General features: G+C 41.9%; 3 protein-coding genes across 5 annotated transcripts; all 3 read right to left on the bottom strand.

The window, feature by feature from the left end:
• Positions 1–6857: 6857 nt before the first annotated feature.
• Positions 6858–9103, bottom strand: LOC115597344 (platelet-activating factor receptor-like). The gene is made up of 2 exons (XM_030443177.1): positions 9091–9103; positions 6858–8200 (listed from the first exon to the last, which is right to left on the bottom strand). The coding sequence occupies exon 2, from the start codon at positions 8192–8194 to the stop codon at positions 7100–7102; it is 1095 nt and encodes a 364-aa protein (XP_030299037.1). The 5' UTR covers positions 8195–8200; positions 9091–9103; the 3' UTR covers positions 6858–7099.
• Positions 9104–11285: 2182 nt separating this feature from the next.
• Positions 11286–14151, bottom strand: LOC115565977 (platelet-activating factor receptor-like). Of its 2 annotated transcripts, none has more exons than XM_030391694.1 (2): positions 13569–14151; positions 11286–13049 (listed from the first exon to the last, which is right to left on the bottom strand). In XM_030391694.1, exon 2 carries the CDS (start codon positions 13041–13043, stop codon positions 11940–11942), a length of 1104 nt encoding a protein of 367 aa, XP_030247554.1. In that variant the 5' UTR covers positions 13044–13049; positions 13569–14151; the 3' UTR covers positions 11286–11939. The 2 variants fall into 2 exon arrangements, with proteins under 2 accessions (XP_030247554.1, XP_030247555.1); XM_030391695.1 differs by having other exon boundaries at positions 13939–14150.
• Positions 14152–16158: 2007 nt separating this feature from the next.
• On the bottom strand, positions 16159–18874 carry LOC115565974 (platelet-activating factor receptor-like). 2 transcript variants are annotated; one of them, XM_030391690.1, is made up of 2 exons: positions 18812–18874; positions 16159–17922 (listed from the first exon to the last, which is right to left on the bottom strand). In XM_030391690.1, exon 2 carries the CDS (start codon positions 17914–17916, stop codon positions 16813–16815), a length of 1104 nt encoding a protein of 367 aa, XP_030247550.1. In that variant the 5' UTR covers positions 17917–17922; positions 18812–18874; the 3' UTR covers positions 16159–16812. The 2 variants fall into 2 exon arrangements, with proteins under 2 accessions (XP_030247550.1, XP_030247551.1); XM_030391691.1 differs by lacking the exon at positions 18812–18874 and adding an exon at positions 18442–18600.
• Positions 18875–25826: the final 6952 nt, after the last annotated feature.

The following is a 25826-nucleotide window of genomic DNA, read 5'->3' as shown; positions in this document are numbered from 1 at the left end:
CTAGAAGTTTCTGCTCAGCTTCAATCCGTAATGTTGAAAAAACTACAAACCGAGACAGAAATCTTGGTGTGATCATGGACTCAGACCTGAATTTCAGCATTGACACTAAAACAATTACAGAGTTGGCCTGCTATCATCTTAAGAATATATCCAGGATAAAAGGATTTATGTCTCTGCAGTATTTGGAAAAACTTGTCTGTGTATTTATCTGCAGCAGACCCGACTACCGTTACGGTGTCTTGACAGGTAGAAATCCACCAGACGGCTGTGGCTGATACAGAACGCTGCTGCTCGAGTCCTAACAAGAACCAAAAAAGTAGATCACATCACTTCTCAGCAGTTTACACTGGCTTCCTGTCTGTCAACGAAGAGATTTCAGTCAATACATACTTTAAGGGATAGACGTTACCATAATTCAGTCACGATTCATCTTATCTCCTGGCTGCCTGGAAAACAGGTCAGAGGAGTTCAGGAGGATTGTTCATTTTGGCTGCCTCGCTCAGCTGTGTCCCACTCCACCTCCGTCACCTACTTGTTTAGAAAAACCGTCGCTTTTGCTTTCAGATCAACATCAAAATCTAGCAAATTATCAGATTACAGATACTCATATGCATCTCCAGTACATCTGTTTCCAATGTTAATTTAAAAAGTGACATAAAAACTCAATTTTTATTATTTAAAAAAGAAAAAACAAACATTAGTTAGGTCACCGTTAACAAAACTGGCAAACTGGCCGGAAAAGAGTTTCATAATTGAAAAGTGACAATTTCATACAGACGTTATTGAAAGTGTAATCAAGTAATCCTTGATCCTTGAATCTTTTTTTCAAATGTAGTCTGGCTGTTTGTACTCTGCACTCATTTTTTGTAATCTGATATACCAATCACATGTAATCCATTACTTCACAACCCAGCTTCAAAAAGGTACATCTAACACATCTAGATAGCTTTAATTCATGATTTCCTGTGGGGCCCCCTTAAATTTTATAAACTACTCTGAGACTGAACTGGTTCTTATTCTCAGCAGTTGAGTCTTAACCCTCTATGGTACGCATTATGATGCAAGTTAGGAAAAAAATGTTTGGAGTGTTTTTATGTCTTGAAATAGACTAAATAAACATAATCTAAAGAATTTTATAATTTTTTGGGGAAGTTTTTGGGGTTCGTTGCCTGTAGGCAACATTGTACCATAATGGTATAGAATGACGCTGAGTTTATTATGTAAATTGAGGAAAATATAACAAATAATTATAATAATAGATAATAAATGATAAAGATTATGATGAATGGTATGCTTTTGAATAATATATATACACTATATTGCCAAAAGTATTCGCTCACCTGCCTTGACTCGCATATGAACACGAACAAGTGTTAATCCATAGGGTTTAAAGTCCATGCAAAGCAAAATCAGCCATTTTCTTCTAAACACATTAAACAGGTCATAAATGTGTTTACTTAAAACATGTAAAAGCCATTCGACCATTTAGAATTTAATTTTGGAGCTAGGCTCATCAACTGTTTTTCAACATTTCTGTGTTCAGGATTTAATGAGCGGGTCATGATTTATGCAATAAACCCCGCCCTGCTGCGGAAGTGGTATAAATACTTCGGCGCATCATCTTTTCCCGAGGTTTTCCCGCTCGCTCTCGAGAGTCTTGGATAGCATTGCATATGATAGTTTGCAGCTCCATGCTGCTCATGCATCTTTCATGTTTGCCACAGTGTGCAGGGTGACGGCGCTGTTAGCTAATTTAAGTTTCCATCGGATGATAACATAAGGAAATGGTGGATCGATTTTGTCAAGAGGAGCTAACTTTACTGTGGGGGGTTAAACATCACCACCAACACCCGTCTCTGCAGTGTCCACTTTACCCCTGATAGTTTCAGCAACTGGTAATGTCTAGATTTCTGCAGAGTCTGTTGACGCTGGTCACTGAACCGACCCTCTCCGGCTTGAATCCTCTCCTCCCGCCGACAGCAAGTGCCACCAGCATAATGTGGCCGCAGCCGACCCTCTCCGTCCCGCTGACGGCGGGTCCCACCGGCGGTATGTGGCGGTAGTATCAGGGCCGCATTATTGGTGAGCCGTCCCGGTGTGAACGGATAATCCGGAGGCGCGGAGCGGGGGCGTGTCGGTCTGACAGTCTGATAACTACACAGGTCCTTCACTCAACTAAATACAGAGAAATGTCCCACAAAGCAACGTTACAGGACCGAACAAAAGTAACGTAGTAACTGTAACTGTCTTTGGCAACTTTGTACGTGGAGATCAGCGTCCGTCCTCCTGTCCGTCCTCCGCCTGTCCTCCCGCCTCTTCCTAACATTTCTGTTCAGAAAACAGCGTCTGTCACCGGCAAAGACTTTAACTCACCGAGTGATTGTGACAAAAATAAATCACTGCGACCGTCAGCCTACCTGACCGAGACTTCAGGGAGCTTTCCCCCAGAAAACAGCCTCCGTCCCTGCGAGGGTCAGACAGCGTCCTGTTTACTGATGGTGATTATGTATAATTATGTAATTTAGCGAGAAAAACTTCACTCCGTCACTTTCCAGGATGTTTGGTGGGTCAGGATCTCAATCACTACACATTATAACAGCATCTATATGATTATAAACTGGTTTAGATAGACAAGGGGAACACCTGGGGAAACACCGACGTCATTAACATGACGTGTACCGTCACCTCTTTAGGAGCTGCAGCGCCAGCTTTCTGTGTGAATCCCCCCCCCTGCATGGGCGTGGTTCCAGCGCCTCTAACGGACACGCCCCCAGCATTTCACAGCAGACAGAAGTGCTTGTTTTTCCATGATTTTGAGACCTAATTTTATGTACTTAATCTTTAAATCTTTAAAATTTGGCTCAGTGGTCAATGATACATGTTTCTATGGTGTGACAAACTCATAACACATTTTTTTTGCTGCTTTACACGGTCTTTAATATGATGTCGGTCCACCCTTTGCAGCTATAACAGCTTCAACTCTTCTGGGAAGGCTTTCCACAAGGTTTAGGAGTGTTTATGGGAATTTTTGACCATTCTTCCAGAAGTGCATTTGTGAGGTCACACACTGATGTTGGACGGGAAGGCCTGGCTCTCAGTCTCCGCTCTAATTCATCCCAGAGGTGTTCTATGCAGCTTTCTATGCAACACCTTTGGAAACCCAAAGGTTTGCCATGGAAACCCATTCCATGAAGCTCTCTACACACTGTTATTGAGCTAATCTGAAGGCCACATGAAGTTTGGAGGTCTGTAGATTGACTCTGCAGAAAGTTCTCGACCTCTGCTCACTATGCGCCTCAGCATCCACTGACCTCGCTCCGTCATTTTACGTGGCCTACCACTTCGTGGCTGAGTTGCTGTCGTCCCAATCGCTTCCACTTTGTTATAATACCACTGACAGTTGACTGTGGAATATTTAGGAGCGAGGAAATTTCACGACTGGACTTGTTGCACAGTTGGCATCCTATCACAGTACCACGCTGGAATTCACTGAGCTCCAGAGAGGGACCCATTCTTTCACAAATGTTTGTAGAAACGGTCTGCATGCCAAGGTGCTTGTTTTTATACACCTGATTTCAATTATTTGGATGGGTGAGTGAATACTTTTGGCAATATAGTGTACCTAAACACACTCTACCAACATGTCATGCTGCCATGTTGATTCCATAATGGTACACTGTTGCCTCAAGGCAACATATGCAATTTTCCATTATAGTACGTTGTTTCCTCAAGGCAACAGTTGCATTTTAACAAGTTTCCACTATTTAATGAGCAATTAAATTGCATTAAACTATAAAAAGTTAAAGTTTACTCACCTATGAGTGTGCATATATATTTTTTTAGGATGGAAAAGGGCCAGGAAATTATGTTTTCAGCCACTTTTTAGGAGCAAAATGGCAAAGCTGTTTTCTTTGAAAAAGTCTGGGAAAAGGGGTTTCTCGATGGCTTCCTGAAGGTCATGTGACAACTTAAAGCATTGTTATTGGTTCCTTATGATCTTCCGGCTCTTTTAAATTATTGCACTATGCAAAGGGATGTATTGTGGAGATGTGACAGGCCAAAAATGGGTTTGTTGCCTGAGGGCAACACGGTACCATAGAGGGTTAACTGTGCAGTAATTCATTTTAACCACAAGGGGGAGGGACAGGCTAATAAAAAGAGTAAATTCTCCTGCGTTAAACAGTGTACACAGTGTTGGTGTGACTTAAGCCCAGGTGAGGCTCCAGACCTCACTCTGAACTGCATGCACCACCACACTCACACTCTGTGCTGTTCAGAGCAACAGCTCTGATGTGTCCTTGTGCAGAATTAAACAAGTACATTGACACCAATCTTATCACTGAGCCAAAGCGAGCAGCCTATTAGCTTAGCTTGTCTTAGCTACAAGACGGACCCAAGGCTCAGAGCTGTCCTTAGCCCTGAGCTAGGACTAGTTTAATCCGGGATAAATTAGCCCCTTTTTGTACACACATTGTTAACACAGGGTTAACCTAAGCCTGTGCCTATAAGATTCACACTGCAAGAGGAAAACTGGAAGGAACACTTCTCTCTCCGTTAGTACATGTTATTAAAATCTGTAACGTGCAACAATTTTCAGTGTGTCTCAAACTACATCCACTGTTGATGGGTTGATTTGTCAGAAATGATATTGCAAATTGAACATAGAAATTAAACTTTATTTCAAGACTTATGGAGTCAAACCAGCAAGACTACCTTTTCGATCAAAGAACAACATGATATCACAAAAACTGTGCCATTAAAATTTTTTTTTTTTTTTAAACAGCAGGTAAGCTCATAGTAAATACAGCAGAAATCTGAATAATGATAAGCATTAGCTTTCTTTGCCACAGTGAATCATGGGATATTTTTACAGGATGTCACAATAAAAAAGTCAGAACTGTCACGTATCTGATGGAGACAATCATTGGTATGCACATATATTTTATTGTGTGTGTGATTGTGTGTTTGTAATCTAGAGAGAAGACAACTTCTAAACAACCAAAAAGAGACGACTAGTCAGTAAATATGTGTATATCTTTTTTTAGTGCAGTACGTAGAGCAGAACAGCAACTGTTGGATTATCTAAACAACTAGTGCATTGCCCGTAGGAAGCATGGAGGCTGTGTTTGAAGGTCGGACGTCAGGGGTTTAATTGGCTGTTTTTTATCTACTTTTGATTATACCATTATATTTCACCTTAAACACTATTTACCTTACCTTACTTGGTGTAATTATTTTGAGCACAACCTCACATGTGTGACTGTACAGTTATTTTTTCATTTTAAGGTACTATATTAACACTATGGACCTAAAATCACAAAATAACATAAAATCAGAGTAGAAAAAGTTAGTTTTTTTACTGTGAAAACTACAAATATGTTTTATGAACCAATTGCATTACTTATAATGCAAATATAAATTGTTGTTTGCTTAATTGGTGCATAAGTTTTTGAAATTTACAAAGCTATGTGTAACTATTTACATTTAAATGCAGGCAATGCCTCAGGCTCAGGGCTCAGCTCATTCCTGCCTGTTCCACATTCAGCCGTCTCCTCCTTGGTTTGCCTCACAACACGACTCCACTACTCACTAAACACACCACACCAAACACTACATAACACACTAACTATACACTCCAAACACGCTATATGTCACAAATCTCTCAACTCTCAAAACTCGCTATCTCTGTCGCTGTCTCCAACACATCACTGCTGCTGTCAATCATCCGCCGATGTCCCTCCCACATCTTCCTGTTCCTCAACAACCAAACTTGCTGCTTGGACACTTTCGTGACAAAAGCACATTTTTACTGTTTCTTCTTGCACCAGACATAAAGCAAACGTAACGGCAATGTTCGCGAAAAAGCGTGTTGGACATTATTTACCCTAAATCCAGTTTTGGACGTGCCAGTGCATCCGCTCCGTCAACTCAGGAGGTGGGCCGTGTGGGTTGGTTAGCGGCTAGCAGCTAGCTACACACGAACATCCATAGATTCCGATCCCACTTTGTTGACCGCGCGTCTCCGGATCTCCTCAGACCCGAACAGACTTGGTCTGGACTTGTTTAATCTCACTACAATCCACAACAGTCAGTTTAGATGAACAGAACAGAACAGAATGGGACCGAACCGCCGGCAAAATCCCGGTCCAGCTCGCGCCGCTGCAGGTATAAATCCGCTTGTGACAAAAGCACATTTTTACTGTTTCTTCCTGCACCAGACATAAAGCAAACGTAACAGCAATGTTCGCGAAAAAGCGTGTTGGACATTATTTACCCTAAATCCAGTTTTGGACGTGCCAGTGCGTCCGCTCCGTCAACCCGGGAGGTGGGCCGTGTGGGTCGGTTAGCGGCTGGCAGCTAGCTACACACGAACATCCACAGATTCCGATCCCACTTTGTTGACCGCGCATCTCCGGATCTCCTCAGACCCGAACAGACTCGGTCTGGACTTGTTTAATCTCATTACAATCCACAACAGTCAGTTTAGATGCACAGAACGGGACCAAACCGCCGCTGCAGGTATAAATCCGCTTGTTTCTTAAGATATGTCATGGGCTTGAGCTCTGCAGTGATTGGCTCTGGTGCACACGTGGCCACGGTGTGCAGTGATTGGCTCTGGTGCGCACGTGACTGTGGTGGCTCCGGTGGACAATGCTTGCAGAATTTGTAAAGCATTTATGAAATAATTTATTTATGGTATCATTGCAGTCCAAGCAAATGCTTAGTTGCACACCACTGAACCACGCAGCAGCCATGTTGAAAGTCTCAGGTCAGTGTGATCCTGATACGCAGAGATATTTGAGGAACACACACACACACACACACACACACACAGACAGACAGAGATTTCTTGCTTTTATAGAGAGATGTGTTTGTTGCCTCGCCAGTTGATTTCTTAGCCAGATCTGTTCATTGATGTACTTCTGCTTGCAAAACTGCAAAACCCAGATTAAAAAGTGATTCTGAGGGTTTAGCTACCAACACCACACAGACAACGAGCTATAGGTGCAACATCATGCTGTATGTGCTCTTGTGTCTTTCACATACAGTAACATATCTACCTTTTAATCCAAATAGTACATGTTTAAATCAGTCTATTTCATGCTGTTGGTCCTTGTTCTGGAGTCCTCAGGCTCTGATTCCTGCTGTACATGGACAGCTGTGTGTTGGCCCTCTGTGAAAAGCCCTCTCCTTTCCCTAACTTTTTAATGTGTCCCATGATGAACCTTCTGAACTTCCTTGTGGCAAAACAATAAACTACTGGATCCAAAATGCAATTGAGGCCCATGAGAAGTAAAGTGATCTGATGCGCTTCGTTCAACACCTGACGAGCCGCCTTGCTCCACTCTACGTGGCCCAAGCCATCCTCGATCCGCAACACTGCCAGTGTCCAAGGGCCTTGAATGATATGGTGGGGCAGGAAACACAGAACAAACACCCCCACCACAGCTATCAACATCTGCAGGGCCCTCCTTTTCAAGCCTCTGGGTCTTCTAGATGTAATCGTAGACTGAGCGGGACTTTGAGTGAGTAAGGCCCGAGCAATGAGTAAATTACAAACCACGACAAGGAAAAAGACGACAAAAAACAATCCAATAATTGCAAAATGAAAGACAGCCAATTTTTTCTTTTCGAAATCTGTTTGATTCTGGTACCCTTCGAAACAGCGAGTGAAGTTTTTCTCGTCAACGTTAGTCCCTGGAGATATCAGAAATGGAACAGCCATTGACACGGTCAACAACCAGATGATGACGCACATGATGATCCCACGACGTCTGTGGTCCGAAGAGGCAGCATCCAGAGGCTGGGTGACAGCCCAGTACCGGTTGACGCTGATAGCTCCGAGGAAGAGGATTGAGCAGTAGGTGTTGATGAAGAACAATGAACCACTAAGCCTACAACTGAAGTCTGAGTAGATCCAGTCACCTCCGCGACTGTAATAGTCAATCCACAAGGGAAGAGCGAGCACAAAAAGAAGATCAGCGATGGTCAAATTTGTCATGTAGATGCGGATTTCGCCCATATTCTTTGTTCCATGGAGGCAGCGCAGGACATACAGCACATAGATGTTCTCGACGAGGCCGAGGACGAAGATGATACTGTAGGCAACTGGAAAGAGGCCATAACGAAATCCGGAATCCATGAAGGTTGAGTCACTAGAGGTGCCTGACACATTGACTTGCCCATTGCCCATTTTTTTCTGTCGGAGACAGAACACATCAGCATCAGGGAAATGTCTTCAAAAGCATGTTGAGTCGAAAGAATATTCTCTGTTGACAATATATTAGGTGCACATGCTAAAATCATTTCGCCCTTTAATGTTTCAGGAACATTATAACCTTAGCATGTAAGGTAGTTGTGGGAGAAAAATCTAAGGTCCAGAAAACTCTGGCCTCACAAGACAAGATGTCGTACGTACCCTGTATAAACATTAGGCCCTATAAGATATGGATGAGGGCATAGTGACATCTGATCTATGAGTTTATATATCTCATGGTCTTTGCAAACGTAGCCGTTTGAAGCTGCTGTAGCTACGTCAACAGAAAAATATCCCAAACAAACCAAGGCTGATTGTTTGTGTAAACCATATATGGTAGCATCCTTAGTGTCTTCCAACTAATTTGTTGATAAATCGATAACCATATATGGGAGGAATGCTTTCTGAGCTCAAGATGTAATCTGAACATTGATGAGAATCTTGGATTAACTTGACAATGCACTTTGTATACAGATGTGCTGTTATTTTGCTCCTCCTTGCAAGTCTGTATAAATTACTCCAACATGTTGATGAAGGTTCTCAGTCATCCAGGTCATGGTTAACATATACTAGATATACTCCAGCTTAAGCTATCGGTGTCCCTGAGTTTTCTTCATGTTTCCTGAATGGTCAAGCGAGCCGAAATTCCACAACAGTTGTCATTGACAGCAGCATTTTACCTGCGTTCTAAACCTTCTAATTAATCAAAACCTTCCTAACATTTTAAGTTTGAGCGCATAAATCAGCTTCACAGTTCAAAACAGGGCATAGTTTGATCTGCCAGCCTTGACATGTCGCACAAAAAGAGCAAATATAACAGAATGTCAACTTACCAGACTGCTTCTTCTCTTATAATATGTCTCAAGATGTGAGCAGTGTGAATGTGTCAGTGTCAATAAATATGCAGTTCCCTGAAAGGGGTGGGCTTCTGTGTCAGGGGGAGTGCTTCAGAGATCATGACAAATGAGGGAAGAACTTCTTACAGTCTACAGTCTTCTTACAGCCGCCTCCATGTCTTCTTCCAGTGGGTGCCCTGTCTGTAGAAACTAAACAAACGAGACACCCACGTTGGAGCAATCTTACAATTTTACAGTTAGCCTGCTCACAGAAAAATGGTTTAATTGCTCTGAGCAAAAGGAGATAAAACCATTAAATGTGATGTAGTTGATTAAAGGCATGACTTCTCTGAGAGCATCTTGAGGCAAAATCAGTTCCTCACTATCCTTGAGATTATAGTTTGAGAAAAACAAGTCGGCTCAATGTTTCAAGGAAATTATTCAAGAGGTGCAACACACGTGTGGGCATTAATGAAATTAAACAATGAAGTTATCACAAATGCAGCTTTAATATTCCTTAAATTGAAACCAAAACTTTTCCTTTTCTTTTTAACTTCTACATTAGACAATTAATTCAGACCCGGACATCCACAGTTATGTCCCCAGCCTCCTTCTGTCTTTACACACTGTATTAGCAGTTTCTGCTCAGCTTCAATCCGTAATGTTGAAAAAACTACAAACCGAGACAGAATGCTTGGTGTGATCATGGACTCAGACCTGAATTTCAGCAGCCACACTAAAACAATTACAGAGTCAGCCTGCTATCATCTTAAGAATATATTAGGGATAAAAGGATTTAAGTCTCAGCAGGTTTAGGAAAAACTTTATCCTCAGCAGACCTGACTACCGTCCCAGTGTCTTTACATTAATTAATCCAACAGACAGCTGCGGCTGATACAGAACGCTGCTGCTCGAGTCCTAACAAGAACCAAAAAAGTAGATCACATCACTTCTCAGCAGTTTACACTGGCTTCCTGTCTGTCAACTAAGAGATTTCAGTCAATATGGCGATCAACATACTTTAAGGGATAGACGTTACCATAATTCAGTCACGATTCATCTTATCTCCTGGCTGCCTGGAAAACAGGTCAGAGGAGTTCAGGAGGATTGTTTTTCTTGGCTGCCTCACTCAGCTGTGTCCCACTCCGCCTCCGTCACCTACTTGTTTAGAAAAACCGTCACTTTTGCTTTCAGATCAACATCAAAATCTGGCAAATGATCAGATTAACAGTACATCCGTTTTCAATGTAAATTTAAAAAAGTAACATAAAAACTCAATTTTCATTTTTTAAAAAGACAAAACAAACATTTGTTAGGTCATCGTTAACAAAACTGGCGAACTGGCCGGAAAAGCGTTTCATAATTAAAAAGTGACAATTTCATGAATACGCTATTGAAAGTGTAATCAAGTAATCCTTGATCCTTGAATCCTTTTTTCAAATGCAGTCTGGCTGTTTGTACTCTGCACTCATTTTTTGTAATCTGATATACCAATCACATGTAATCCATTACTACACAACCCAGCTTCAAAAAGGTACATCTAACACATCTAGATAGCTTTTATTCATTATTTCCTGTGGGGTCCCCTTAGCTTTTACAAACCACTCTGAGACTGAACTGGTTCTTATTCTCAGCAGTTGAGTCTTAACTGTGCAGTAATTCATTTCAACCACAAGGGGGAGGGACAGGCTAATAAAAAGAGTAAATTCTCCTGTTAAACAGTGTACACAGTGTTGGAGTGACTTTAGCCCTGGTGAGGCTCCAGACCTCACTCTGAACTGCATGCACCACCACTCTCACACTCTGTGCTGTTCAGAGCAGCAGCTTTGATGTGTCCTTGTGCAGAATTAAACAAGTACATTAACACCAATCTTATCACTGAGCCAAAGCCAGCAGCCTGTTAGCTTAGCTTGTCTTAGCTTCAAGACGGACCCAAGGCTCTGAGCTGTCCTGAGCCCTGAGCTAGGACTAGTTTAATCCGGGATAAATTAGCCCCTTTTTGTACACACATTGTTAACACAGGGTTAACCTAAGCCTGTGCCTATAAGATTCACACTGCAAGAGGAAAACTGGAAGAAACACTTCTCTCTCCGATAGTACGTTGTTAAAATCTGTAATGTGCAACAATTTTCAGTGTGTCTCAAACTACATCCACTGTTGATGGGTTGTTTTGTCAGAAACAATATTGCAAATTGAACACAGAAATTAAACTTTATTTCAAGACTTATGGAGTCAAACCAGCAACACTGCCTTTTCGATCAAAGAACAACACAATATCACAAAAACTGTGCCATTAAAAATATATTTTTTGAAAAACAGCAGGTAAGCTCACAGTAAATACAGTAGAAATCTGAATAATGAGAAGCATTAGCTTTCTTTGCCACAGTGAATCATGGGATATTTTTACAGGATTTCACAATCAAAAAGTAGACCTATCACGTATCTGATGGAGACAATCATCGGTATGCACATATATTTTATTGTGTGTGTGATTGGGTGTTTATAATCTAAAGAGAAGACAACTTCTAAACAACCAAAAAGAGATGACTAGTCTGTAAATATGTGTATATCTTTTTTAGTGTCATACGTTAAGCAGAACAGCACCTGTTGGATTATCTAAACAATGTGTTTGTTGCCTCGCCAGTTGATTTCTCAGCCAGATCTGTTCATTGATGTACTTCTGCTTGCAAAACTGCAATACCCAGATTAAAAAGTGATTCTGAGGGTGTAGCTACCAACACCACACAGACAACAAGCTATAGGTGCAACATCATGCTGTATGTGCTCTTGTGTCTGTCACATACAGTAACATATCTGCCTTTTAATACAAATAGTACATGTTTAAATCAGTCCATTTCGTGCTGTTGGTCCTCGTTCTGGGGTCTCAGGCTCTGATTACTGCTGTCCATGGACAGCTGTGTGTCGGCTGTCTGCGAAAAGTCCTCTCCCTTCCCTAACTTTTTAATGTGTCCCATGATGAACCTTCTGAACTTCCTTGTGGCGAAACAATAAACTACTGGATCCAAAATGCAATTGAGGCCCATGAGAAGTAAAGTGATCTGATGCGCTTCGTTCAACACCTGACGAGCCTTCTCGTTCCACTCTACGTGGCCCCAGCCATCCTCGATCCGCAACACTGCCAGTGTCCAAGGGCCTTGAATGATATGGTGGGGCAGGAAACACAGAACAAACACCCCCACCACAGCTATCAACATCTGCAGGGCCCTCCGTTTCAAGCCTCTGGGTCTTCTAGATGTAATCGTAGACTGAGCGGGACTTTGAGTGAGTAAGGCCCGAGCAATGAGGAAATTACAAACCACGACAAGGAAAAAGACGACAAAAAACAATCCAATAATTGCAAAATGAGGGACAGCCACTTTTTTCTTTTCGAAATCTGTTTGATTCTGGTACCCTTCGAAACAGCGAGTGAAGTTTTTCTCGTCAACGTTGGTCCCTGGAGATATCAGAAATGGAACAGCCATTGACACGGTCAACACCCAGATGATGACGCACACGATGATCCCACGACGTCTGTGGTCCGAACAGACAGCATCCAGAGGCTGGGTGACAGCCCAGTACCGGTTGACGCTTATGGCTCCAAGGAAGAGGACGGAGCAGTAGGTGTTGATGAAGAACAACGAACCAGTAAGCCTACAAGTGAAGTCTGTGTAGATCCAGTCACCTCCGCGACTGTAATAGCCAATCCACAAGGGAAGAGCGAGCACAAAAAGAAGATCAGCGATGGTCAAGTTCGTCATGTAGATGCGGATTTCACCCATATTCTTGGTTTCACGGAGGCAGCGCAGGACATACAGCACGTAGATGTTCTCGACGAGGCCGAGGACAAATATGATACTGTAGGCAACTGGAAAAAGGCCATAACGAAATCCGGTATCCATGAAGGTCGAGTCACTAGAGGTGCCTGACACATTCACTTGCCCATTGCCCATTTTCGTCTGTTGGAGACAGAACATGTCAGCATAAGGGAAATGTCTTGGAAAGCATGTTGAGTCGAAAGAATATTCTATGTTGACAATATATTAGGTGCACCTGCTAAAATCATTTTGTTCTTTAATGTTTCAGCAACATTATAACCTTAGCATGTAAGGGAGTTGTGGGAAACAAATATGAGGTCCAGAAAACTCTGGCCTCACAAGACAACATGTCGTACGTACCCTGTATAAACATTAGGCCCTATAAGATATGGATGAGGGCATAGTGACATCTGATCTATGAGTTTATATATCTCATGGTCTTTGCAAACTGAGCAGTTCAAAGCTGCTGTAGATACGTCAACAGAAAAATATCCCAAACAAACCAAGGCTGATTGTTTGTGTAAACCATATATGGTAGCATCCTTAATGTCTTCCAACTAATTTGTTGATAAATCAATAACCATATATGGGAGGAATGCTTTCTGAGCTCAAGATATAATCTGAACATTGAGACTATGGAGGATTAACTTGACAACTCACTTTGTATACAGATGTGCTGTTATTTTGCTCCTCTTTGCCAGTCTGTATAAATTACTCCAACATGTTAATGAAGGTTCTCAGTCTTCCAGGTCATGGTTAACATATACTAGATATACTCCAACTTAAGCTATCGGTGTCCCTGAGTTTTCTTCATGTTTCCCTAATGGTCAAGCGAGCCGAAATTCCACAACAGTTGTCATTAACAGAAGCGTTTTATCTGCGTTCTAAACCTTCTAATTAATCAAAACCTTCCTAACATTTTAAGTTTGAGCACATAAATCAGCTTCACAGTTCAAAACAGGGCATAGGTTGATCTGCCAGCCTTGACATGTCGCACAAAAAGAGCAAATATAACAGAATGTCAACTTACCAGACTGCTTCTTCTCTTCTAATATGTCTCAAGATGTGAGCAGTGTGAATGTGTCACTGTCAATAAATATGCAGTTCCCTGAAAGGGGTGGGCTTCTGTGTCAGGGGGAGTGCTTCAGAAATCATGACAAATGAGGGAATAACTTCTTACAGTCTTCTTTAGAAATCCCAGTGATCCAAAATGCACACAGCCGCCTCCATGTCTTCTTCCAGTGGGTGCCCTGTCTGTAGAAACTAAACAAACGAGACACCCACGTTGGAGCAATCTTACAATTTTACAGTTAGCCTGCTCAGAGAAAAATGGTTTAATTGCTCTGAGCAAGTGGAGATAAAACCATTAAATGTGATGTAGTTGATTAAAGGCATGACTTCTCTGAGAGCATCTTGAGGCAAAATCAGTTCCTCACTATCCTTGAGATTATAGTTTGAGAAAAACAAGTCGGCTCAATGTTTCAAGGAAATTATTCAAGAGGTGCAACACACGTGTGGGCATTAATGAAATTAAACAATGAAGTTATCACAAATGCAGCTTTAATATTCCTTAAATTGAAACCAAAACTTTTCCTTTTCTTTTTAACTTCTACATTAAACAATTAATTCAGACCCGGACATCCACAGTTATGTCCCCAGCCTCCTTCTGTCTTTACACACTGTATTAACAGTTTCTGCTCAGCTTCAATCCGTAATGTTGAAAAAACTACAAACCGAGACAGAATGCTTGGTGTGATCATGGACTCAGACCTGAATTTCAGCAGCCACAATAAAACAATTACAGAGTCAGCCTGCTATCATCTTAAGAATATATTAGGGATAAAAGGATTTAAGTCTCGGCAGGTTTAGGAAAAACTTCTCTGAGCATTTATCCTCAGCAGACCTGACTACCGTCCCGGTGTCTTTACAGGAATTAATCCATCAGACAGCTGCGGCTGATACAGAACACTGCTGCTCGAGTCCTAACAAGAACCAAAAAAGTAGATCACATCACTTCTCAGCAGTTTACACTGGCTCCCTGTCTGTCAACTAAGAGATTTCAGTCAATATGGCGATCAACATACTTTAAGGGATAGACGTTACCATAATTCAGTCACGATTCATCTTCTCTCCTGGCTGCCTGGAAAACAGGTCAGAGGAGTTCAGGAGGATTGTTTTTCTTGGCTGCCTCACTCAGCTGTGTCCCACTCCGCCTCCGTCACCTACTTGTTTAGAAAAAACGTCACTTTTGCTTTCAGATCAACATCAACATCTGGCAAATGATCAGATTAACGTACATCCGTTTTCAATGTAAATTTAAAAAAGTAACATTAAACTCCATTTTCATTTTTTTAAAAGACAAAACAAACATTTGTTAGGTCATCGTTAACAAAACTGGCGAACTGGCCGGAAAAGAGTTTCATAATTAAAAAGTGACAATTTAATACAGACGTTATTGAAAGTGTAATCAAGTAATCCTTGATCCTTGAATCCTTTTTTCAAATGTAGTCTGGCTGTTTGTACTCTGCACTCATTTTTTGTAATCTGATATACCAATCACATGTAATCCATTACTTCACAACCCAGCTTCAAAAAGGTACATCTAACACATCTAGATAGCTTTAATTCATGATTTCCCTTTGGGGCCCCCTTAAATTTTATAAACCACTCTGAGACTGAACTGGTTCTTATTCTCAGCAGTTGAGTCTTAACTGTGCAGTAATTCATTTCAACCACAAGGGGGAGGGACAGGCTAATAAAATGAGTAAATTATCCTGTGTTAAACAGTGTACACAGTGTTGGAGTGACTTTAGCCCAGGTGAGGCTCCAGACCTCACTCTGTGAACTGCATGCACTACCACTCCCACACTCTGTGCTGTCCAAAGCAGCAGCTTTGATGTGTCCTTGTGCAGAATTAAACAAGTACATTAACACCAATCTTATCACTGAGCCAAAGCCAGCAGCCTGTTAGCTTAGCTTGTCTTAGCTTCAAGACGGACCCAAGGCTCAGAGCTGTCCTTAGCCCTGAGCTAGGACTAGTTTAACCCGGGATAAATTAGCTCCTTTTTGTACACACATTGTTAACACAGGGTTAACCTAAGTCTGTGCTTATAAGATTCACAAAACTGGAAGAAACACTTCTCTCTCCGTTAGTACATGTTATTAAAATCTGTAATGTGCAACAATTTTCGGTGTGTCTCAAACTACATCCACTGTTGATGGGTTGATTTGTCAGAAACGATATTGCAAATTGAATATAGAAATGAAACTTTATTTCAAGACTTATGGAGTCAAACCAGCAACACTGCCTTTTCGATCAAAGAACAACACGATATCACAAAAACTGTGCCATTAAAACATTTTTTTTTTTAAACAGCAGGTAAGCTCATAGTAAATACAGCAGAAATCTGAATAATGATAAGCATTAGCTTTCGTTGCCACAGTGAATCATGGGATATTTTTACAGGATGTCACAATAAAAAAGTCAAACCTGTCATGTATCTGATGGAGACAATCATCGGTATGCACATATATTTTATTGTGTGTGTGACTGTGTGTTTGTAATCTAGAGAGAAGACAACTTCTAAACAACCAGAAAGAGACGACTAGTCTGTAAATATGTGTATGTCTTTTTTTGGTGCAGTACGTAAAGGAGAACAGCACTGTTGGATTATCTCAACAATGTGTTTGTTGCCTCGCCAGTTGATTCCTCAGCCAGATCTGTTCATTGATGTACTTCTGCTTGCAAAACTGCAAAAGCCACATTAAAAAGTGATTCTGAGGGTGTAGCTACCAACACCATACAGACAACGAGCTATAGGTGCAACATTGTGCAGTATGTGCTCTTGTGTCTTTCACATACAGTAACATATCTACCTTTTGTTACAATTAGTACATGTTTAAATCAGTCCATTTCGTGCTGTTGGTCCTCGTTCTGGGGTCTCAGGCTCTGATTACTGCTGTCCATGGACAGCTGTGTGTCGGCTGTCTGCGAAAAGCCCTCTCCCTTCCCTAACTTTTTAATGTGTCCCATGATGAACCTTCTGAACTTCCTTGTGGCAAAACAATAAACTACTGGATCCAAAATGCAATTGAGGCCCATGAGAAGTAAAGTGATCTGATGCGCTTCGTTCAACACCTGACGAGCCGCCTTGCTCCACTCTACGTGGCCCCAGCCATCCTCGATCCGCAACACTGCCAGTGTCCAAGGGCCTTGAATGATATGGTGGGGCAGGAAACACAGAACAAACACCCCCACCACAGCTATCAACATCTGCAGGGCCATCCTTTTCAAGCTTCTGGGTCTTCTAGATGTAATCGTAGACTGAGCGGGACTTTGAGTGAGTAAGGCCCGAGCAATGAGGAAATTACAAACCACGACAAGGAAAAAGACGACAAAAAACAATCCAATAATTGCAAAATGAGAGACAGCCAATTTTTTCTTTTTGAAATCTGTTTGATTCTGGTACCCTTCGAAACAGCGAGTGAAGTTTTTCTCGTCAACGTTGGTCCCTGGAGATATCAGAAATGGAACAGCCATTGACACGGTCAACACCCAGATGATGACGCACACGATGATCCCACGACGTCTGTGGTCCGAACAGACAGCATCCAGAGGCTGGGTGACAGCCCAGTACCGGTTGACGCTTATGGTTCCAAGGAAGAGGATGGAGCAGTAGGTGTTGATGAAGAACAACGAACCAGTAAGCCTACAAGTGAAGTCTGTGTAGATCCAGTCACCTCCGCGACTGTAATAGCCAATCCACAAGGGAAGAGCAAGCACAAAAAGAAGATCAGCGATGGTCAAGTTCGTCATGTAGATGCGGATTTCACCCATATTCTTGGTTTCACGGAGGCAGCGCAGGACATACAGCACGTAGATGTTCTCGACGAGGCCGAGGACAAATATGATACTGTAGGCAACTGGAAAAAGGCCATAACGAAATCCGGAATCCATGAAGGTCGAGTCACTAGAGGTGCCTGACACATTCACTTGCCCATTGCCCATTTTCGTCTGTTGGAGACAGAACACGTCAGCATAAGGGAAATGTCTTGGAAAGCACGTTGAGTCGAAAGAATATTCTATGTTGACAATATATTAGGTGCACCTGCTAAAATCATTTTGTTCTTTAATGTTTCAGCAACATTATAACCTTAGTGTGTAATGTAGTTGTGGGAAACAAATATGAGGTCCAGAAAACTCTGGCCTCACAAGACAACATGTCGTACGTACCCTGTATAAACATTAGGCCCTATAAGATATGGATGAGGGCATAGTGACATCTGATCTATGAGTTTATATATCTCATGGTCTTTGCAAACTTAGCCGTTTGAAGCTGCTGTAGCTACGTCAACAGAAAAATATCCCAAACAAACCAAGGCTGATTGTTTGTGTAAACCATATATGGTAGCATTCTTAATGTCTTCCAACTAATTTGTTGATAAATCAATAACCATATATGGGAGGAATGCTTTCTGAGCTGAGGATATAATCTGAACATTGAGACTCTGGAGGATTAACTTGACAACTCACTTTGTATACAGATGTGCTGTTATTTTGCTCCTCTTTGCCAGTCTGTATAAATTACTCCAACATGTTGATGAAGGTTCTCAGTCTTCCAGGTCATGGTTAACATATACTAGATATACTCCAACTTAAGCTATCGGTGTCCCTGAGTTTTCTTCATGTTTCCTGAATGGTCAAGCGAGCTGAAATTCCACAACAGTTGTCATTGACAGCAGCGTTTTCTCTGCGTTCTAAACCTTCTAATTAATCAAAACCTTCCTAACATTTTAAGTTTGAGCACATAAATCAGCTTCACAGTTCAAAACAGGGCATAGGTTGATCTGCCAGCCTTGACATGTTGCACAAAAAGAGCAAATATAACAGAATGTCAACTTACCAGACTGCTTCTTCTCTTCTAATATGTCTCAAGATGTGAGCAGTGTGAATGTGTCACTGTCAATAAATATGAAGTTCCCTGAAAGGGGTGGGCTTCTGTGTCAGGGGGAGTGCTTCAGAAATCATCACAAATGAGGGAAGAACTTCTTACAGTCTTCTTTGGAAATCCCAGTGATCCAAAATGCACACAGCCACCTCCATGTCTTCTTCCTGTGGGTGCCCTGTCTGTAGAAACTAAACAAACAAGACACCCACGTTGGAGCAATCTTGGAATTTTACAGTTAGCCTGCTCAGAGAAAAATGGTTTAATTGCTCTGAGCAAGTGGAGATAAAACCATTAAATGTGATGTAGTTGATTAAAGACATGACTTCTCTGAGAGCATCCTGAGGCAAAATCAGTTTCTCACTATCCTTGAGATTATAGTTTGAGAAAAACGAGTCAGCTTAATGTTTCAAGGAAATGCAACACATGTGTGGGCATTAATGACATTAAACAATGAAGTATCACAACAGCAGTTTTAATGTTCCCTAAATTGGAACCAAAACTTTTTTCTTTTCTTTTTAACTTCTACATTAAACAATTAATTAACAGCTCTAATTCATCTACAGACAGTCAGACCCCTGATTACACAAGTGTCTGTGTCTTCAGTGAGTCATGTTTGGGCTTTTAACCTGAATGGTTAAAATGAATTGCCTCTTCTACACAGAGATTTGTTTGATGTTAAATATAAAGTCATTAGTATGCCTTAATTGTTCTTTATATTGACATGCACAGTCATTTTAAGGGGCTCCCAGGCAGTCACAGTTATGTCCCCGTCCTCCTTCTGTCTTTACACACTGTACTAACAGTTTCTGCTCAGCTTCAATCTGTAATGTTGAAAAAACTACAAACCGAGACAGAATGCTTGGTGTGATCATGGACTCAGACCTGAATTTCAGCAGCCACACTAAAACAATTACAGAGTCAGCCTGCTATCATCTTAAGAATATATTAGGGATAAAAGGATTTAAGTCTCGGCAGGTTTAGGAAAAACTTCTCTGAGCATTTATCCTCAGCAGACCTGACTACCGTCCCGGTGTCTTAACAGGAATGAATCCACCAGACAGCTGTGGCTGATACAGAACGCTGCTGCTCGAGTCCTAACAAGAACCAAAAAAATACGATTCATCTTATCTCCTGGCTGCCTGGAAAACAGGTCAGAGGAGTTCAGGAGAATTGTTTTTCTTGGCTGACTCACTCAGCTGTGTCACACTCCGCCTCCGTGACGGAGGCGGAATGTGACACTTGTTTAGAAAAAACGTCACTTTTGCTTTTAGATCAACATCACAATCTAGCAAACAATCAAATTCCAGACACTCATACGCATTAACAGATATGCTTACAAACACAATCCTTACAAAAACAGTGATGGCACAAGCTACAGGTGTGCTGTCTGTATCCCATAACATGCTGGATGCTGTTCAGTTTGCGTTAGCTGTGGTCGCTACTGTGTTCTATTCAAATCCGCATGGAGCAGTCTCTGAAAATGCTAAGGCAAAAATCAACTAATGCTGAATGTTATACACAACCGTTTGAGAACCAGCCCCCAGCTTCCAAAAGGTGCATAATAGTAATAATAATAATAATAATAATAATAACAATAATAATAAATAATAATAAGTATTATTATTATTATTATTATTAATAATACATTATTTTTATTATTATTATTGTTATTATTATTATTATTTGTCAAAGGAGTTCAGGAGGATTGTTTTTCTTAGCTGCCTCACTCAGCTGTGTCCCACTCCGCCTCCATCATCCACTTATTTAGAAAACCGTGACCTTGGCTTTCAGATCACAATCAAAATCTAGCAAATTATCAGATTACAGATACTCGTACGCATTTACAGTTAACCTGTTTTCAATGTAAATTCAAAAAAGTAACATAAAAACTCAATTTTCATTATTTAAAAAAGAAAAAACAAACATTAGTTAGGTCACCTTTAACCCTGGCCAGAAAAGAGTTTCATAATTAAAAACGTACAATTTCATACAGCCGTTATTGAAAGTGTAATCAAGTAATCCTTGATACTTACTTACTTTTTTCAAATGTAGTCTTGAGGCTGAACTGGTTCTTATTCTCAGCAGTTGAGGCTTAACTGTGCAGTAATTCATTTTAACCACAAGGGGGAGGGACAGGCTAATACAAGAGTAAATTCTCCTGCTTTAAACAGTGTACACAGTGTTGGAGTGACTTTAGCCCAGGTGAGGCTCCAGACTTCACTCTGTGAACTGCATGCACCACCACTCTCACACTCTGTGCTGTTCAAAGTAGCATCAGCAGCACCACTACCACCACCACCACTGCCCCCCTCTGTGGTAAATGTTTAATTCCAGCTCCTATGTACAAGCACACAACACAACACGTCCTCCTCTCCCTGGTGCCACAGTGTAATTCCTAGATTAAGGTTAACGAGCCTCCCCAACCTTATTGCTGTTATTATGGCTTGGCGGTGGAACAAGAGAGCAGAGCTTTTTGGTGGTTGTGCCCTGCATGCCTGCCAGACGTGCTGTGCCACTGCTTGGGTATACAGGCTCACACTGTAAAAGGGGAATAAAAAGAAAAATCTTTTCACGATACATCTTGTCGCTCGCGGTTTGGATGTGGATTCAAAAGATTCCACAGCAAGTGAGTGAGATTTGTCTCGGCCATGAAATGGAGGGCAGCTTATGTGAGATGTGGTTTGGTTGAAGTACCGTAGGCCTGGATGTGTAATTGTTTTTGAGTTGGAACAACTGACATCTTATCACTGACTTCATGTCAGTGTATACGTTTGATTATATTCAAGTTATTTGTACTCAAATATTCAAGTCCACTGCTAATGCTGAATGTTCAATACACAACTACTGTGGCCTGTTCATATATGTCCCAGCATGCTTTGTTTGAGTGTTAACTCCACAGATACCATTCTTTGTTATGGTTTAGTAAAACTTATATGGAAACTTGATGTGTCCTTGTGCAGAATTAGACTGTAGGCTACATCAACACCAGTCTAATCACTGAGCCAAAGCCAGCAGCCTGTTCGCTTAGCTTGTCTTGGCTTTGAGACCGACCCAAAGCTCAGAGCTATCCTTAGCCCTGAGCTAGGACTAGTTTAACCCAGGATATTTTAGCCCCTTTTTGTACACACATTGTTAACACAGGGTTAACCTAAGCCTATGGCTATAGGATTCACACTGCAGTTTCTACTAGCCCTGGGTTAAATGGCACGTTTACATTCTTGAATGATGGCTGACTGCTCTGTTTGCCATAGCCCCATTTCACAGTGGTTGACTTTTAGAGGGATAACCCTAACGCTCCTGAGCAGGGCTAGGGAGCTATAGGTCGGGGTTAGCCTGATTTGGAATGTGCCAGGTGACAGAGTGAACACTTACTTACCCTTGGGATAAGAAGGCTCTCAGAGTGCTTGTAGTTCTGGGTAAAAAGTGGAAAAAGCTTGTTTGTATCTAATGTTCACTAAACTTAATGAAATCAAGTTCAGTTAAATTGAGACACCACAAACTTGAAATACAAAAGACTAAAGACTGAAGTTTCAGTCTCACAATTTATGAGCCTACTCCAATTTTTAAGGCCACATTTGAAGGGAAACTCACATTTTCAAGCTGAACCAGCTCCCAATGTCTTACCGTGTAATGTTAAATAACAGTTGGATTCAAACATAGACATCCCATGTTGCACAGGCAGTAGTGATACACTTCATAAATTCTTCCACAGTCTGTACACCTGCCTGCATGCTACTTGATTCTCTCTCTCAAATGTACTCCTATATACGGCTTCTAAAGGGCTCAGAAAAAAAAGATAATCAGTTACAGACGCATGCAGGTGATCCCTGATGTTCTGCACTGCTGCACAGGTCGGTCCAAGGAACCCTTCCTCCCGAGAAGTGGTTGTACTTTCAGGCCAGGTGTGCTGAGACACAGAGAGGGAACACTGCCAGGACTTTTTTTTTTTTAATGGGATAGCAAGCCATCACCCTGGAAGAGCTATATAGTGAGAAGGCAAAGTCATGCATTCCTCAGGGAGACAGGAAGGGCGGGAGCTGCCTGTGTGGAGCTCCTCTTGTCCCATTAACACCTTTTTACAGTTGCTCCTTCACCTCACCTTGATCCATTGCACTTTTTGCCTCTGGCAGACGCAAAACACCCTTGCGGGATATTTAGCAGACGGTTAGGACGTGGTCGTACGGTCGGGCCGCAGAGAGAAAATATGAGGCTGAGAACTGATAAATAGGTAGTGTTTAGCTGCACGTCCCTCCCTGGCAAAGGGTTCTTGGCAGACATGAGAGTGTAGGTCTCTCCTTGGCAGATTTACTGCTTGCCAGAGGCTGAGGTTTGAGGAATGTCCCCCTGCAGTGAGAAAGAGAGGGCCATGGGAGGGTGAGCGAGACAGGCTGAGGCATCTGTACCTCGAGATGATATAGGACCTGACAGTAAGACAAGATGTTTTTACTCCTATCAAAGGATTTGGAGCTCTCGTGGGACAGTCAGTGTATTTTCCCAATCAAGACATAAAACCTCAAAGATCAAAACTCAGTAAGCGCATTTGGAAGTCACCCATTAGTGATTTGAGTTTAAAAATACTATAAGTTTGATTCACATGACAGTGTTGTACAAGCCAGTCTGCTTTTGCTGTAAACACGTCCCTTCAATTGCAACATCTGCAAGCCACGCTGCACTGATAGTTTACACAATGGTGTCAGCGCTTGATGGCATCGGATAAGTGCATGTTTCCCTACATGACGAGCTGCCCCACATTTTGATCCATCAGGGTGACATCCGTTTAAATACTGGCCATAACCCACTCTGAGAGGACATCGAATTAAGCACATTAATCCTTATCCCCGCTGTGAAAAGGACACAAAGCAGGAAAACCTGCAGTATAAGCCAAATTGTGGCATTAAATCCCCGTTCTCTGGTCTAATTTTATTTTCTTACATGCTCATTTTGTCATTCAAAGAACCACATCAGGTGACAATTGACCTGGTCTTTGCACTCTGTCCTGCTGACTGCTTGTAATTTTGGTGATCTGCGCAGGATTATTAGAGATTAGTCTGCCGTTGCGGCCGCCACAATTCGCTCTGGATAAGATAAAGTACCCAAAATGTGACATACATCCAGCGAAAATCACAGGGGCTTTATAAAGTGATTCGGCGACATCATTTGATTGTGATTTGCGCTGTTCATCAACAAATTCTTACTGGAACAAACAAGTTAATGTTGCTGGGTGGTGAAGGATGTTTGTGATTAGGAAGGATGTCGGCTTGAACACGGCTCTTCCTGAATCAGCTTGCCTGCGTGTGCTACGGCATTTACTGTCGGAGATTACATTTCCCCTGCTACCCCCTTCTTTATGCATTAGATTACAGTCTGTGTTATGCATTTGCGTTCATATCATTTGATATATTAAGGCGGATTCCCAAAATGACAGGAACTTGTCTGTGCACGAGCCAACCCCTCTCAAGACGGGTGAAACATGACCGCTACACATCCTCATAAAAAAGAGGCATTTTCCATGCCTGTCTTTACTTATGTGTCATCTCACTGTTTCTAATGCCCTGATGGGTTTGTGTGTGTGTGTGTGTGTGTGTGTGTGTGTGTGTGTGTGTGCGTGCGTGTGCGTGTGTGTGCGTGCGTGCGAGTGTGTGCGAGTGTGTGTGTCCTTTGCGTCTCCGTAGATCGAGAGAGAGTTGTTTTAATGTCTCGAGCAGACTGAGGGACAAGCTCATAGTCTTCAGCTACTAAAACTATTTTTCTCTCTCACGCTGTGCCTTTACCTTTTAAGACACATTAACATGAGAAATATATACAGCAGGCAAGCATATAGTTTATACAGATGTATGCACAGATTATTCATACACCTGCACCCTGCTTTCCTGCCTGACGTTCAAGAGTCTGGCCTTGCCCTGGTTATGCCTTTAGCTTTCTTCGATCAGTCGGTAAATTTGGCATTTTCCCGACCTGGAGAGAGCAACGGCGTGACTTTATTTATGTCTCACCCAACCCATTATGTCAAACGATATGATTAAAGCGGTCCACGAAAGACTGTTTTAATCACACGATACAAGACACGGTCAAGGTCACCGATGACGCCTTTGATACACAATAACTGTACTATGAGCCGCTCCCTTTTACAGAAAGTAACAATGTCCTACTGATGATACTTTTGAATGGCAATCAGGCAGTATAGATTTTGTTAATGATAACACAACAGAGTGCTAACACGACGGCAATGTTTATGTCCTCCTCTGCTGCTGAACAAAGGTGTATTTCGCAAGAGTCGGTCCTATCTGCTCAAGACAAGAGATAGAAAAGCAAATACTTCAGTGTATGAAAGAGTGTGTGTGTGTTTGTGTGTGTGTGTGTGTGTGGGGGGGGGACTTCACCTGGTTGGTTGGCGGCCTATCACAATAACAGTTGTGAGGTACATTATTATCTTCTGAAATAATTTCCTGGTATCCTGCATAACTGAAAGATAATAAAAACCTATGCTGGAGAATTTACTGCCACACTATAATCATGCAGCAATATACAGAGTAAACAATACGCTTCTGTTGCAGCTATTATGCCATGTGAGTGCCGTGCACTTGAGTATTTGGTACCCAGGTTCAGTGACAGCAGAGAGGTTGCAGAGAGACAGCACAGAGCAATCCATGTGTCTGCCCTGAAGGTCAGGCAGTCTGAGCTGCACCGGGTTTGAACTCAGGGGAGGAAGACAATGTGAAGCGGCCTGGTTCAAGCTACCGAACAACCCAGCAACTCCAACATTATCCATCATAACCAAGCCAGAGACCGAGAGGAAAATGTAGGATCGGATGAAATGACTGTAATGCCATTATTTAGCCTAATGTATTTGCCACAATCATTTTATGGTTTTCTTAAGAGATAGCTGCTGAAGTGGGGTCGGGATCAGGCTGCACGATATTTGAACACACTGACATTGCAATTTTTTGTTGTTTCTGCAATGAACATCACT

Source organism: Sparus aurata, chromosome 16 (assembly GCF_900880675.1).
Source record: "Sparus aurata chromosome 16, fSpaAur1.1, whole genome shotgun sequence".
In the NCBI taxonomy this organism is placed as follows: domain Eukaryota; kingdom Metazoa; phylum Chordata; class Actinopteri; order Spariformes; family Sparidae; genus Sparus; species Sparus aurata.
Note: the sequence above shows the minus strand (reverse complement) of the source record. Positions and strands in the feature narration are given on the sequence as shown.

What these genes read in the sequence shown, in the direction of transcription:
- LOC115597344 (XM_030443177.1), bottom strand. Translation starts at nt 8,194, where the DNA reads ATGGGCAATGGGCAAGTCAATGTGTCAGGCACCTCTAGTGACTCAACC.
- LOC115565977 (XM_030391694.1), bottom strand. Translation starts at nt 13,043, where the DNA reads ATGGGCAATGGGCAAGTGAATGTGTCAGGCACCTCTAGTGACTCGACC.
- LOC115565974 (XM_030391690.1), bottom strand. Translation starts at nt 17,916, where the DNA reads ATGGGCAATGGGCAAGTGAATGTGTCAGGCACCTCTAGTGACTCGACC.